We start from the raw sequence: 17,090 nt of genomic DNA, 5'->3' as shown, positions 1-17,090 counted from the left end.
GGTAAATAGATGTAAGGGAATTTGACTATAACAGTGGCATAGCCTGAATTTTAATGTTGATGGGCATCTTAAAATGAGCGGGCATGTATATTATTACACGTAGGCTATAATGTCTGTATTAAATGTGGGCATTTTCAAGTGTTTGTGGACTGCGTGTGGAAACTAAAAAGCATTGTGCTTACTCCATAACAGTTAACTTTACTGCATGAAAGGCTAACATGGAGGCGCCGATGTGATTACTAGCACCTAAACATTTCGAAGAGTTTTTTTTTTAAAGAATAATTACAGCGTAATTACATATTAGGCAGTTATTCAGTCACAATAATTAGTTTATAAGGTTGTTATTATTAGCCCTTATTACATGGATTGGCTGAATTCCAGTGCAGAATGCGTGTTATTTCTTGATAACAGACCGTTACCATGAAAAACAGCGCGTTGCTATGGACGCAGCAGGATTCTAACCAGAGACGGAACGGACTATTTTCTTTAGAGGAAGCAATACAATCGTTTTTAAATCAATAAATTCCTTTTGAAATCAATATTTTGTGTCAAATTATAGATGTATTTGGTAGGTAGCCATGTAATAAGCGGGATAAGGTATAGCGAGGCGGTTGTTAGAGCGAATACAACCCCTTCAGGCTGATTCAACATCCCTCCGCTTCGTCCCCAAAAAAATATTTACCGCGGAGGAGAAAAATATTTGATTTTGAAATCGAGCTTCGCACCGAGCGCACGTCAGAAACAGAGGACAGTGTGTGTGTGTTCATCTCTTTAGTACTGTGACTTGACTTGATACTTATAAGGACTCGACTTGACTTGCTTAGGGTGAACCCTTGACTTGACTTGCTTGATTTATCTGAACTGTGACTTGAGACTTGACTCGAGACTTGATGGTTAAGACTTGAGACTTGCTTGGACTTGACCATGTGTGACTTGTCCCCATCTCTGTCTAAAAGAGAACGTCTAAATATGTGTAGCAGTTCAGTAATGGCTGATCGGGACTGAGTAGGTTATGAATTGAAAAGATGTGACATAATGAATTACCTGTGTTAAAAACAAAGGGATTTGAATGTGGCCTAGGTATGATTTAAAGCATTGAACAATACAAATTTTATGACTTGTTTTTTGGACAGTCATTTAATTACTATTAATACATTTTTAAATTCTGTCCCAGGCCCTGTCATTCCTGTCGGCGTCCCTGATAATGAGTAATATTAGAAATGTATACATTAGTATATATACTGTATATTATTCTTATTATTAACGATTACAGTAAACCCTCAGCTATCCGCGGTTCCACATTCGCGAACTCAAGTATCCGCGGACATTTTTCAAGAACTCAGAAATTCTAAAAACGCGCTAAATAATCCGGTTAATTGCATGATTTGCAAATATAAAGAAAATATAAACTAAACTGTCCATTACATAAGGATAATGCAAATAAACGGTCATGCGCACGATACATTGTTTTCCTAGATGCGATTGTGTTGAATTAATACTTATCCGAGATTTGTGTCACTTATCCGCGATTTTCCACATCAGCGAGGGTTCGCAGAACTGATGCCTCGCGGATACGGGGGATGCACTGTATACACAATGGGGGTTTGTCTCAGGTAAACACGGTCACTTCCTCATTGTAACCACCAACTGCTGGGTCCAGGTTTGTAATTCAGGGAACTTTCGGATGTCTACTCTCATGATTTCTGATAAGGTGTTTTGACGTAATGTCAGGTTAATATCAGAGTACAGGACCCGGTCAGAATAGAGGTCATATCAATAGGTGATTGGTCTGAGTGAAGTTTCATTTTAGTAAAGGGGATCAAACACACACACACACACACACACACACACACACACACAGGGGACCCCAGGGGAAGTTTCATTCTGATGACATAAACAGAGAATCAGGAACCATAACAGAAACTATACTACCTCATTGAGCTATTTGACAATCTAACTGTAATCAGAAAAAGAGGAACCGTTTAAGTTAAATTATGGTCATTTTTAATGTCACCTCTTATTCCTTCAAATAAAAAAAGAAAGGTTATTTAATCATTGTTCCATGGAGAACTTTTGCTCAGTAAAGAACCTTCAAATATATATTTATAGATTCAAGTTTGAAAACCCCTGACCAAGGTAATGTTAACCTGTTGGAAAACCCCTGGCCAAGGTAATGTTAACCTGTTGGAAAACCCCTGGCCAAGGTAATGCTAACATGTTGGAAAACCCCTGGCCAAGGTAATGTTAACATGTTGGAAAACCCCTGGCCAAGGTAATGTTAACCTGTTGGAAAACCCCTGGCTAAGGTAATGTTAACATGTTTGAAAACCCCTGGCCAAGGTAATGTTAACCTGTTGGAAAACCCCAAGCCAAGGTAATGTTAACCTGTTGGAAAACCCCTGGCCAAGGTAATGTTAACCTGTTGGAAAACCCCTGGCCAAGGTAATGTTAAGGTGAGCTTATGAGCAGTAAATTAGTGAATGTTGTGTAAGCATGAACAAGTACAATGGCTAAACAAACGCATTTGCCAATAACTGGTGAACAACAAAAATAAGAGACTGAGAGCGTGTGGCTTATTGGCAGAGTGGGTGTGTCTAAGAGGCTGAGTGGGTGTGTCTAAGAGGCTGAGTGGGTCTAACCTGAAAGCAGGTGAACAGAGGGGAAGCTCCTCTCCAGCTTGGCCAATAGGACGGTGAGAAAGGCTTCTGAGGGGAGGGTCATGGGGTCTGATGAACTCTGGTCATACACCACGACTTCCTGACCTTCCGTCAGCTCCAACTACAAACACAGATAGTCAGACATTTAGTCACACAGTCAGACAGACAGTCGGGTAGTTACAGTCAGGCAGTCCGTCAGACAGTCAGTGGGTAAAATGAATATAATGCAAATGTACAGACCGTCACCTTTTATTTCTGTCGGTTTCAACACAAATATGTTAAACCAACTAAGAATAAGAGCACTTTCAGATTTCCATCCTCTGGAGAAGGCCAACCGCACCTCCCCTCTGGCCCTCTGTGTTCACAAATCCACCTGTTAGCTCCTTGCTTGTAGCATAGTCAATTACCCTTATTTAATGTTTTTAAGCTAAGCATTAATTACACTGACAGTTGTGTTTCCACCAAAACATTCTAATAGCGGAATAACTTCCATGTGGTGCATACATTACCGATATCTCCTGAGTAATGTTAGTAGATAAACAACAGTCACCTTCTCTACATTATCCCTTTGCCAATTATTGAAGTACCCTAATCACACACACACGTCTGACGTAAATAGCCGGTTGATATCAGGTTTCCACAGACGATGCATACACATGCGTAGGCTGTATGGTTACAAAGATAAAACGATGATTCAAAAGAAGACAATGAAGGTAATGAAGAATACCTGAATTTCCGCTTTAATTCAAGGGGTTGAAAAAAAATATCCCATGAAACGTTTAGGAATTGTAACCATTTTCATACACAGTCCCCTTATTTCAGGGGCTCAAATGTAATTGGACAAATTATCACAAGCAAATACATTTTTTATTTTTAATACTTTGTCGAGAATCCTTTGCAGGCATTGACTGCTTGAAGTCTGGAACGCATGGACATCACCAAACACATGGACATCAATCACCAAACGTTGGGTTTCCTCCTTTGTGATGCTTTGCCAGGCCTTTACTGCAGCTGTCTTTGGTTTTTTGTCTTAAGTTTTGCCTTAAGTTTTTTCATCAGCAAGTGAAATGCATGCTCGATTGGGTTGAGATCAGGTGACTCGACCATTGCAGAATATTCCACTTCTTGGCCTGAAAAAAATCCTGGGTGGCTTTCATATTATGTTTGGGGTCACTGTCCATCTGTAAAGTGCACCGTCTAAACAATTTCACTGAATTTGGCTGAATCTGAGCAGACAATATATCCCTATACACTTCAGAATTCATCCTGCAGCTTCTGTTTTCTGTCACATCATCAATAAACGCTAGTGACCCAGTGCCATTGGAAACCATGCATGGCCATACCATCACACTGCCTCCACCGTGTTTTACAGATGATGTGGTGTGCTTTGGATCATAAGCCGTTCCAAGACTTCTCCATACCCCCCCCCCATTATTCTGGTACAGGTTGATCTTAGTTTCATCAGTCGAAAGAATGCTGTTCCAGAACTGGGCTGGCTTTATTAGATGTTTTTGGCAAAGTCTAATCTGGTCTTTCTATTCTTAAGGCTTATGAATGGTTTGCACCTAGTGGTGAACCCTCTGTATTTGCTCTTGTGAAGTCTTCTATTCATGGTAGACTTGGATAATGAAATTGCCTACCTCCTGGAGAGTGTTCTTCACTTGGCAGGATGTGGTGAAGGGGTTTTTCTTTACCATGGAAAGGATCCTATGATCATCCACCACTGTTGTCTTCCGTGGACGACCAGGCCTTTTTGTGTTGCAGAGCTCAGCAGTGCGTTCTTTTTTTCTCAGAATGTACCAAACTGTTGATTTGGCCACTCCTAATGTTCCTGCTTTGATGGACTTTTTTCCCCGCAGCCTAAGGATGGCCTGTTTTACTTGCACTGAGAGCTCCTTTGACCACATGTTGAGATTTTGCAGCAACAGCTTCCAAATGTGAATGGCACACCTGGAATCCATTCCAGACCTTTCACCTGCTTAACTGATAAAGAAATAAAAAGGAATAGCCCACACCTGTCCATGTAACAGCTTTTGAGTCAACTGTCCAATTAATTTGGGTCGCATGAAAAAGAGGGGGCTGCAAATTAAAGAGCTGTAATTCCTAAACCTTTCCCTTTCCTAAACCTTTCCTGCACTTTAAGCCCATATTAATTATTTAACTGAAACTTGAATATATTTCGGCAAACAACCAAAACAACAAAACCTGTGTCAGTGTCCAAATATTTCCGGACTGAATTGTATATAACGAAATTAAAGATGGCGAAGCTACATTTAGCAGTTATGCTGCACACAACTGGAATAAACTACCAGAAGATCTTAGACGTGCCCCAAACATAATTTTTTTAAAATCCAGGTTAAAAACACTTATTTTTTCATGCGCCTATGACTGAGCACTTAAACTTAACCACACTGTTAGCCTTGCAGCTTTTATAGCTTCCTCATGGCATCTACTACGGAATCTACCAGTTATGTTTTTATTTCGTTTTTATTATATTTCTATTTTCTTTTTCTATGTAAAGCTCATTGAATAAACTTGCTTGCTATATCTGACAATCAGAGCGTTACTATATCTGACAATGTTACTATATAAGGGTATCTTTAAATCCTATGTATCTTTGCCTCTGTGGTCAATTGGAGCAGACAGACATCTCACATGCGATACAGCACCAGCCTATGCAAGACTCACCTTTTTGGCTTAGTGCTTAGAAAGGTTAAGAATGGGGTCAGGGTTAGGGGTCAGGGTTGGAGGTTAGGGGTCAGGGTTGCAGCTATACCTTTTTCTTGGCCGAGTGCTGCAGCAGTTCGTTGATCTGGACTTTATCCTGCTGCAGTCGCCTCTTCATCAGTTTGGAACAGTTGACATTCACCGCCTCCAGGATGTGGGAGGAGTTGTATTCCACGAAGGGCCGGCTATCAATCAACAACACACTGTCCAGACCCCCCTCCAACAATGCCACCAGCCCCTCCGCCCCAATGGGACGCACTGAATGGAGTCGAGTCCCACATACAGACCCTGATACAGGCCCAAAACCTTTATGAGCCCTAATCCCCACCTCAGGTCCAGTCTCAGCAAATGTCCCTCCAGTACTAGTTCCAAATCTAGTACCAGAACCAATTACAGTTTCAACTACATTACCAGACCCAAGTCTAGTACCAGACCCAAGTCTAGTACCAGCTCCTATTCCTGTGCCTACAGGACACTCTGACATGACGACAACTTTGTTATCTGTCCAACAGCCCCCCCTCCTCTTCCTCCTCTTCCTCCTCTCCAAGCGGGCGGGTGGTGGCAGCCCAGCAGTGCGACAGCCCTCAGGAGATGAACGGAACCATTGTGTCGGCAGAGTATGATGTCATCCTTATGGAGCTTGGCAGCATAGCCCAGAAACAGAGAGGGAGAGAGGGAGAGAGGGAGAAACAGGGAGAGGGAGAGAGGGAGAGAGAGGGAGAGAGAGAGAGAGAGAGAGAGGGAGAGAGCAATAGAGAGAGAAAAGAAGAAAAAAGGAGGCCTCTGGCCCCGAAATGCTAAAACCCTAAACCCCCACTATCTTTCTAGTGCCTCTGTTCATGCGTGTGCATGTATTTATGTGGGCGCGCATGTGAGTGTGCACGAGAGTGCTTGTGTGTGTGTGTGTGTGTTGAGGGGGGAAGTGCAGTCTGTTTCACACCATTCCAGGAGCAGAACAAAAGAAGGCTTTTCTCCTGGTCTGGCCGACAATTACATCATCATGAACCTCACTCCTCCGTTCCATACAGTAGAACTGATTAACCTAGGGAGAGGAGAGAAGACGATTAGAACATCCACTGGCTGGAAGCAACAGCTGCAGTAACTGGTTTCAGTTTATCAGAGACCTGGTCTGGTTTCAGAATGGTCAGTTAGTCAGAGAACTGGCCTGGTTTCAGAATGGTCAGTTAGTCAGAGAACTGGTCTGGTTTCAGAATGGTCAGTTAGTCAGAGAACTGGCCTGGTTTCAGAATGGTCAGTTAGTCAGAGAACTGGCCTGGTTTCAGAATGGTCAGTTAGTCAGAGAACTGGCCTGGTTTCAGAATGGTCAGTTAGTCAGAGAACTGGCCTGGTTTCAGAATGGTCAGTTAGTCAGAGAACTGGCCTGGTTTCAGAATGGTCAGTTAGTCAGAGAACTGGCCTGGTTTCAGAATGGTCAGTTAGTCAGAGAACTGGCCTGGTTTCAGAATGGTCAGTTAGAGAACTGGCTCATCTCCATCATAAAAAACAGTCTAAAAGTTGTGTTGTGTGGATGGGCTGACAAATGATTTGAGAAAATCTGGGCCATCCAGAGCGAACAACCCTCTCAAAAGTTCTCTATTAAAAGCTGAGACGCTGTTTGCTCTCTCAGCTCCACAACAGTAGTTAGAATTTATTAAACAGAATTCATGAATGCTACCATTTTAGCAAATTTTGTGTTTTACTTATATCCCTGGTCATCCTTAAAAGAAAATAGTTAAACATTTATATACAGTGGCAGAACCATCATAGAAATTAAATAAGATGAAATTGCATACATAGATAACATGTAATTATTTGCATTCATTTATGCTGGAAAACAGGATGAGGACCAAACCAATGCATCATCTTGATCAGGGATGAGCCACTAACATCGTCTCTGCCATGGCTTAATGATGGCATGTGTCTCTATATATAAAGCTCCAGAAACAATTAAGAGACCACGGCACCTTTTTCTTTCCTTTCCAAAAACATTTTGAGTGAGGAACAGGAGCGTCCAATTTGCAGTGGTCTCTTAATTTTAACCCTTCTGTTCCTCACTCAAAACATTCCTTTTCTACTTTTTTTGGAAAGGAAAGAAAAAGCTGCAGTGGTCTCTTAATTGTTTCCGGAGCTGTATATGTGTGTCTGTGTCTTTGTGTATGTCTGTGTGTGTGTCTGTGTCTGTGTTTGTGTATTTGTGTCTATGTGTGTCTATGTGTGTGCCTGTGTCTATGTGTGTATATGTGTTTATGTGTGTCTGTGTGTGTGTCTGTGTCTGTGTGTGTGTCTGTGTCTATGTGCGTGTCTGTGTTTATGTGGGTCTGTGTCTATGTGGGTCTGTGTCTATGTGGGTCTGTGTCTATGTGGGTCTGTGTCTATGTGCGTGTCTGTGTCTATGTGCGTGTCTGTGTTTATGTGGGTCTGTGTCTATGTGGGTCTGTGTCTATGTGGGTCTGTGTCTATGTGGGTCTGTGTCTGTGTGTGTCTGAGTTTATGTCGGTCTGTGTTTATGTGGGTCTGTGTCTATGTGGGTCTGTGTCTATGTGTGTCTGTGTTTATGTGGGTCTGTGTGTGTGTGTGTCTGTGTCTATGTGCGTGTCTGTGTTTATGTGGGTCTGTGTCTATGTGGGTCTGTGTCTATGTGGGTCTGTGTTTATGTGGGTCTGTGTTTATGTGGGTCTGTGTCCATGTGTGTCTGTGTTTATGTGGGTCTGTGTTTATGTGGGTCTGTGTGTGTGTGTCTGTGTCCATGTGTGTCTGTGTTTATGTGGGTCTGTGTTTATGTGGGTCTGTGTCTATGTGGGTCTGTGTTTATGTGGGTCTGTGTTTATGTGGGTCTGTGTGTTTATGTGTGTCTGTGTTTATGTGGGTCTGTGTCTATGTGGGTCTGTGTCTATGTGTGTCTATGTGTTTATGTGTGTCTGTGTTTATGTGGGTCTGTGTCTATGTGGGTCTGTGTCTATGTGGGTCTGTGTCTATGTGGGTCTGTGTCTATGTGTGTGTTTTCTGGGTATGAGTGTCTATGCATATACTGTATGGGGGTCCAGTCTTTCTACAATGCTAGACAAGCCATTGTATAACCAGACATTTTTGTTTTGTTATTGGTTATAATTTAGATTAACCGGGGTTTACTCAGTGTTCTGACTCCTTCCAGAAATGAACAGACAATCATCATTTGGACGGGTTGATGGAACTGTGCCGTTCCAGACATGGCTGAACACAGTTTTACACATCAAACCACCTCTGAGGTTTAGGGCTTCAGTCATCCGACAACTCTGGGCAGAAATTCCCCTAAACATGTTACTCCTTGACAAGACCACCCAGAACAGACAATAAAACTGATTGTTTGGCAGCATATCAATGCCACATGCCAAATATACTAAAAAAAAATGTCTCTTAAAAGTCACCAGACAGCTCACCTTACCTCAGACTCAGAATGTTCATAACCTCAGAGCTCCAGACATCCTGTAGTCTTTCTTATAACCCTACAGACTGACCTCAGAGCACCAGATATCCTGTAGTCATTCTAATAACCCTACAGACTAATTCAGAAATCATGCTCCAGAGCTTTTGAATAATTTCCCCAGTAATAGATTGATGAAATGATTACTACAGAAGTCACATTTCTTACAAAGCTCTACAGCTTCAATGTAAAATATCCCAGAATGCCACTGATCAAATAATAATATAATTTCTACACGGATGGAGAACGGGAACAGACCTACTAGTTTCTACAGTGATGGAGAATGGGAACAGACCTACTAGTTTCTACAGTGATTGAGAATGGGAACAGACCTACTGGTTTCTACAGTGATGGAGAATGGGAACAGACCTACTGGTTTCTACAGTGATGGAAAATGGGAACAGACCTACTGGTTTCTACAGTGATTGAGAATGGGAACAGACCTACTGGTTTCTACAGTGATGGAGAATGGGAACAGACCTACTGGTTTCTACAGTGATGGAGAATGGGAACAGACCTACTAGTTTCTACAGTGATGGAGAATGGGAATAGACTTACTGGTTTCTACAGTGATGGAGAATGGGAACAGACCTACTGGTTTCTACAGTGATGGAGAATGGGAACAGACCTACTAGTTTCTACAGTGATTGAGAATGGGAACAGACCTACTGGTTTCTACAGTGATGGAGAATGGGAACAGACCTACTAGTTTCTACAGTGATTGAGAATGGGAACAGACCTACTGGTTTCTACAGTGATGGAGAATGGGAACAGACCTACTGGTTTCTACAGTGATGGAGAATGGGAACAGACCTACTGGTTTCTACAGTGATGGAGAATGGGAACAGACCTACTGGTTTCTACAGTGATGGAAAATGGGAACAGACCTACTGGTTTCTACAGTGATTGAGAATGGGAACAGACCTACTGGTTTCTACAGTGATGGAGAATGGGAACAGACCTACTGGTTTCTACAGTGATGGAGAATGGGAACAGACCTACTAGTTTCTACAGTGATGGAGAATGGGAATAGACTTACTGGTTTCTACAGTGATGGAGAATGGGAACAGACCTACTGGTTTCTACAGTGATGGAGAATGGGAACAGACCTACTAGTTTCTACAGTGATTGAGAATGGGAACAGACCTACTGGTTTCTACAGTGATGGAGAATGGGAACAGACCTACTAGTTTCTACAGTGATGGAGAATGGGAACAGACCTACTGGTTTCTACAGTGATGGAGAATGGGAACAGACCTACTGGTTTCTACAGTGATTGAGAATGGGAACAGACCTACTGGTTTCTACAGTGATGGAGAATGGGAACAGACCTACTGGTTTCTACAGTGATGGAGAATGGGAACAGACCTACTGGTTTCTACAGTGATGGAGAATGGGAATAGACTTACTGGTTTCTACAGTGATTGAGAATGGGAACAGACCTACTGGTTTCTACAGTGATGGAGAATGGGAACAGACCTACTGGTTTCTACAGTGATTGAGAATGGGAACAGACCTACTGGTTTCTACAGTGATGGAGAATGGGAATAGACCTACTGGTTTCTACAGTGATGGAGAATGGGAACAGACCTACTGGTTTCTACAGTGATGGAGAATGGGAACAGACCTACTGGTTTCTATAGTGATGGAGAATGGGAACAGACCTACTGGTTTCTATAGTGATGGAGAATGGGAACAGACCTACTGGTTTCTACAGTGATGGAGAATGGGAACAGACCTACTGGTTTCTATAGTGATGGAGAATGGGAACAGACCTACTGGTTTCTATAGTGATGGAGAATGGGAACAGACCTACTGGTTTCTATAGTGATGGAGAATGGGAACAGACCTACTGGTTTCTATAGTGATGGAGAATGGGAATGTGACAGGAATTTATTCAGATGGTGATTATATTACTTAACGAGTAAGTTAAGGGGAGTACTGCAGAATATTTATGACAAGAGTGAGTGAGAGGGAGAGAAAAGGAGATAGGTTAATGAGATGGGGAGGACTGGAGGCTTCCTCCTTTTCACTCAAGGGAGATCAGTCTTAGACTGCCATCGTCTGGCACGCCGAGCTGCGTCAGGGTGGCCGCTGGTGAAAAAGGCCTGAGGCCCCAAGACACCAGATAGAGGCTGGGTCTGGATGTAGAGCCATCTTTCACCAGGACACTTCCACAGACACACCTTGTCTGAGTGCATGGCGTTAACGTACTGGCTGGTTTGAATGGGTCCCAGCCCAGTTATATTTTTATCTTTTTATCAATTGTCAAAAACTGCTTTTATTATTTACCCAGTGAGTTGAACTCTACAGAATCCATAGTTCTAGTCCCTATATAGTACACTACATTAGACCAGCACTCTAATCCCTATATAGTACACTACATTAGACCAGCACTCTAATCCCTATATAGTACACTACTTTAGACCAGCAACCTATCCCCTATATAGTACACTACTTTAAGACACCACCCTATTCCCTATATAGTACACTACTTTAAGACACCACACTATCCCCTATATAGTACACTACTTTAAGACACCACCCTATCCCCTATATAGTACACTACTTTAAGACACCACCCTATCCCCTATATAGTACACTACTTTAAGACACCACCCTATTCCCTATATAGTACACTACTTTAAGACACCACCCTATTTCCTATATAGTACACTACTTTAAGACACCACCCTATTCCCTATATAGTACACTCCCTTAGAACAGCACCCTATTCCATATATTGTAAACTACTATTGACCACTCTATTTCCTATATAGTACACTACTTTAGACCAGCACCCTATTCCCTATATAGTACACTACTTTTGACCACTTTATTTCCTATATAGTACACTACTTTAGACCAGCACTCTATACCCTATATCGTATCTCTTTAGCAACCATGCTTCCACTATACAATACTAGACCACGGGCCTAACAAGGCATCATGAGTAACATGTTTTATTTTGCCTCTATCTCAGTCTGACTCTGAGGTGAAAGGTCTAATGGTGTCTTTTTCACTGTCTGAGATCAAAGGTCTCCTGTCTCTATCTTAGCCCAGTAGGGCAATATCCCAGCCTTCCATCACCAAAATCAATAATGTGAGCCGCCAGATATCAAACAGCTACCATAATTAAATTAGAAGAAGGTTTGCTCGGTTATTTATCTCACTTGTGGTAAGTTGTTTACTGGGTTATTTATTTCACTTGTGGTCAGTTGTTTACTGGGTTATTTATTTCACTTGTGGTCAGTTGTTTACTGGGTTATTTATTTCACTTGTGGTCAGTTGTTTACTGGGTTATTTATTTCACTTGTGGTCAGTTGTTTACTGGGTTATTTATTTCACTTGTGGTCAGTTGTTTACTGGGTTATTTATTTCACTTGTGGTAAATTGTTTACTGGGTTATTTATCTCACCTCTGGTCAGTTGTTTACTGGGTTATTTATTTCACTTGTGGTAAGTTGTTTACTAGGTCATTTATCTCACCTCTGGTCAGAGGTCTACTGGGTTATTTATCTCACCTCTGGTCAGAGGTCTACTGGGTTATTTATCTCACCTCTGGTCAGAGGTCTACTGGGTTATTTATCTCACCTCTGGTCAGAGGTCTACTGGGTTATTTATCTCACCTCTGGTCAGTTGTTTACTGGGTTATTTATTTCACTTGTGGTCAGTTGTTTACTGGGTTATTTATTTCACTTGTGGTAAGTTGTTTACTGGGTTATTTATTTCATTTGTGGTCAGTTGTTTACTGGGTTATTTATTTCACTTGTGGTCAGTTGTTTACTGGGTTATTTATTTCACTTGTGGTAAGTTGTTTACTGGGTTATTTATCTCACCACTGGTCAGTTGTTTACTGGGTTATTTATTTCACTTGTGGTCAGTTGTTTACTGGGTTATTTATTTCACTTGTGGTAAGTTGTTTACTGGGATATTTATCTCACCTCTGGTCAGTTGTTTACTGGGTTATTTATTTCACTTGTGGTAAGTTGTTTACTGGGATATTTATCTCAACTCTGGTCAGTTCATTTAACATGACTTATCTCATGTGTTGTTAGTCTGATCTAAATATCTTGTCAAATCTCATGCTTGATTAATTATATTAATACACTCTGACTGCTGGCTAAATATACTGTACACCCCAAATCTACTCAATCCACTCCCTGAATCCACAACCCCGAATCTACAACCCTGAATCCACTACCCAGAATCCACTACCCAGAATCTACAACCCAAAATCCACTAACCACAATCCACTACCCACAATCCACTAACCAGAATCCACTAACCAGAATCCACTACCCACAATCCACTAACCAGAATCCACTACCCAGAATCCACTACCCAGAAACCACTAACCAGAATCCACTACCCAGAATCCACTACCCAGAATCCACTCCTTTTTCTCTGGTATAGAAAAGTTTAGCAGTCATGACTAAAATGGAAGGAATCCTCCGCTATGGAAAAAGACCAGACGATACTGATCATCACACAGACTAACTTAGATCTGACATGATACACAACTTAGACCAATTTAGACTTCATGGCTTCTGATGGTGAGAGATAAAAGAGGAACCTGAGACTGGAAGAGATACATACTGGGACATGGCCTCCATCCAGCTGATATCTTTATGTCCTGGCAAGGTTCAATATACTTCCACTAAGACTGCCCTTTATAAATACATGGACAAGCACTGTGTCATAATGACCCTGTCTGAGGACGTATCCACAGGTCCACAACACTGCAGAACAACACACCACTGAGGAGGATTGAGGTGTTGTGGTCGTGGCCTTGGGCTCAACTCAGAGATCCAGTGAAACTGACCCCGTAACCTCCTGGCTTCAGCCCGGCAGCCGGGTGGTGGCATCACAGGTCTACAGTATGTCTGCGTGCTTTGGACCAATTCTTTCCCCTTTAAATCTTTTTACAACAACAGTTTGATCTGTAGGAGTCTAGACAAGCTAGAAATGCACAAAGCAGTAAAACAGAGAATTGTATGGAAGGCACTAACTAATGTCAGTTACTCTGGATAAGAAACATCTGATATTTGACTGACAGACCTCCTGATAATGTACCACATGTTACATATTCCATAAGTTTCTGTCAAGGTCTAGCACACCAACACCTCCTGCACAGCGGCTTGACAGCAACAATAATGTGGTTCTTGTTGGCTAAACACCGCTGGTATCCATGACAATAACAACGTACACAGGAAAGGCTAGCATAACAACAATTACCATTAAGGTTTAAGAACCGTGACCCCACTGGTTTCTATAAAACACACCAGCCAGACCTGGGTGAAAAGTAATTCAGTCAATCAACTCAATGCCACAGGCTCAGATATGTCACATTGATCACCTGTTTACACCTAATGTAACCAGTAACTAGTAGATCTAATATTAAGTCAGTTTGCTTCCATATTACACCTAATATAAGCAGTAATCAGTTGTCTTACTACCTGACTACACTTAATATAGCCACTAGTTCACTACCATTTCACATAAAACAGATGAAGTACACTACAAGGTACAGCGAGATGTCCTTACATGTGTGGGGGTGTTCTTTGGGGAGTGATGTGGGCTCCAGTCTCCCAGCAGGTCTCGTCTCCCTGATCCTTGCTACTACATTAAACAGTGACCCTGGGACCAAGTCATGCCACACCAGAGTAAGAAACACATAACCGTCTAGGGGTTTAAATATGGAACTGCTCTTTTAATGCTATGTCACACCCCATTTCTGGCTCACTGACGACAACTGTTACCAGACGCACGGCATCGACATGACCAAAGCTTCACTCTACATGACTGGACCTGGGCTTCATCCTACATCACTGGACCCAGGGCTTCATCCTACATGTCTGTACCGGGGCTTTATCCTATATGTCTGTACCGGGGCTTCATCCTACATGTCTGTACCGGGGCTTCATCCTTCATGACTGGACCCAGGGCTTCATCCTACATGTCTGTACCGGGGCTTCATCCTACATCACTGGACCCGGTGCTTCATCCTACATGACCGGACCCGGGGCTTCACCCTACATGACTGGACCCGGGGCTTCATCCTACATGACTGGACCCGGGGCTTCATCCTACATGACTGGACCCGGGGCTTCATCCTACATGATTGAATCGGGGCTTCATCCTACATGATTGAATCGGGGCTTCATCCTACATGACTGGACCCGGGGCTTCATCCTACATGATTGAACCGGGGCTTCATCCTACATGATTGAATCGGGGCTTCATCCTACATGATTGAATCGGGGCTTCATCCTACATGATTGAATCAGGGCTTCATCCTACATGATTGAATCTGGGCTTCATCCTACATGATTGAATCGGGGCTTCATCCTACATGATTGAATCGGGGCTTCATCCTACATGACTGAACCGGGGCTTCATCCTACATGATTGAACCGGGGCTTCATCCTACATGATTGAATCGGGGCTTCATCCTACATGATTGAATCGGGGCTTCATCCTACATGATTGAATCGGGGCTTCATCCTACATGATTGAATCTGGGCTTCATCCTACATGACTGAACCGGGGCTTCATCCTACATGATTGAACCGGGGCTTCATCCTACATGACTGAACCGGGGCTTCATTCTATGTGAATGGATTATTTTAGGCTTGATGTAGGGTTGGGTTATAGTCTAATTGGGTTTTAGTGGTTAAAGTAAGGGTGATGTTAGGGTTAAAGGAAATCAATTGTGATCCCACAAAAAAAAATGTCAAGCCATAGATCCCCTACAGTATGGATCCCCAGTTCTCTCCATTGAGCAAATTTATTATGAACTAGAGGGGTGAATAAGGGGATTCTTGCACTTGGGAGCAGGAATGACAAAAACAAGTGTGTGTTTGAGTGTTTATGTGTGTGTGTGTGTGTGTGTGTGTGTGTGCGCAGGGTGATGTAACCTCCTCTTTCTGGTTTATAAGTGTTCCTTTATTAGTTTCACATTCAAGAAGCAGACATTTTGAGGTGACTGAAATGTGAAACTAGAAACATTCTGTATTTAGGATGCAAGCAGAGAGTGTTAGGGCCTTATTCTGGACCAGCATGACGTTCAGTTACCAGGGTGTGTTAGGGCCTTATTCTGGACCAGCATGACGTTCAGTTACCAGGGTGTGTTAGGGCCTTATTCTGGACCAGCATGACGTTCAGTTACCAGGGTGTGTTAAGGGCCTTATTCTGGACCAGTATGACGTTCAGTTACCAGGGTGTGTTAAGGGCCTTATTCTGGACCAGCATGACGTTCAGTTACCAGGGTGTGTTAGGGTCTTATTCTGGACCAGCATGACGTTCAGTTACCTGGGTGTGTTAAGGGCCTTATTCTGGACCAGCATGACGTTCAGTTACCAGGGTGTGTTAGGGCCTTATTCTGGACCAGCATGACGTTCAGTTACCAGGGTGTGTTAGGGCCTTATTCTGGACCAGTATGGCGTTCAGTTACCAGGGTTTGTTAGGGCCTTATTCTGGACCAGCATGACGTTCAGTTACCAGGGTGTGTTAGGGCCTTATTCTGGACCAGCACGACGTTGTCCAGAATACACCCTAACACACCCTGGTCCAGAAAAAGGCCCTATTCAATTTGATGTTATTTTAATGGACAATTTATTTTAGTTTTTTTAAAACAAGGACATTTCTAAGTGACCCCAAATCTTTATATTACTGCTTGAACTATGTCATGTTTGAGGGTTTTCTTGGATGTACGGCCAGCTTCAAGTTCCACCACAGTGTTCTGATAGGATTGCAATCTGGGCTTTGACTCAGTAATTCCATAACTGCTGACTGTATTGTAATAGTATAGTAATGATTTGGTGATTGAATGGTGATAATTTGCTGATTGCATGGTGATAATATGGTGACAGTATTCTAATATTATAGTAATGACACTATGATGGTAAGGTAAATGTATGTTGATAATATGGTGATATCATTACTATACAATTAGAATATTATCACCATATTATCACCATACTATTACAGTACTATCATACTGTCATTACTTTAGTATTAGAATACTATCACCATAGTATCACCATACTATTACAGTACTATCATAATATCATTACTATGCTACTAGAATACTATCACCATATTATTACTATACTATTACAGTACTATCATAATATCATTACTATGCTATTAGAATACTATCACCATATTATTACCATACTATTACAGTACTATCATAGTGCCATTACTGTAGTATTAGAATACTATCTCCATATTATCACCACA

General features: G+C 42.2%; 1 protein-coding gene across 2 annotated transcripts in view; it reads right to left on the bottom strand.

Annotated features, from left to right (window-relative positions):
* Positions 1-17,090, bottom strand: part of dusp16 (dual specificity phosphatase 16) — a 30,790-nt gene that overhangs the window by 11,262 nt on the left and 2,438 nt on the right. For both annotated transcript variants that reach the window (XM_010898033.4, XM_010898034.4), the window contains exons 2-3: positions 5,434-6,426; positions 2,640-2,778 (exon numbers count right to left, since the gene is read on the bottom strand). In XM_010898033.4, the coding sequence (XP_010896335.1) occupies positions 2,640-2,778; positions 5,434-5,868 (574 nt within the window). In that variant the 5' untranslated portion in view covers positions 5,869-6,426. The remainder of the gene's footprint in view (positions 1-2,639; positions 2,779-5,433; positions 6,427-17,090) is intronic.

The sequence above is a fragment of the Esox lucius genome, chromosome 14 (genome assembly GCF_011004845.1).
Source record: "Esox lucius isolate fEsoLuc1 chromosome 14, fEsoLuc1.pri, whole genome shotgun sequence".
NCBI lineage: Eukaryota > Metazoa > Chordata > Actinopteri > Esociformes > Esocidae > Esox > Esox lucius.
This window is presented reverse-complemented; position numbering and strand designations above follow the sequence as displayed.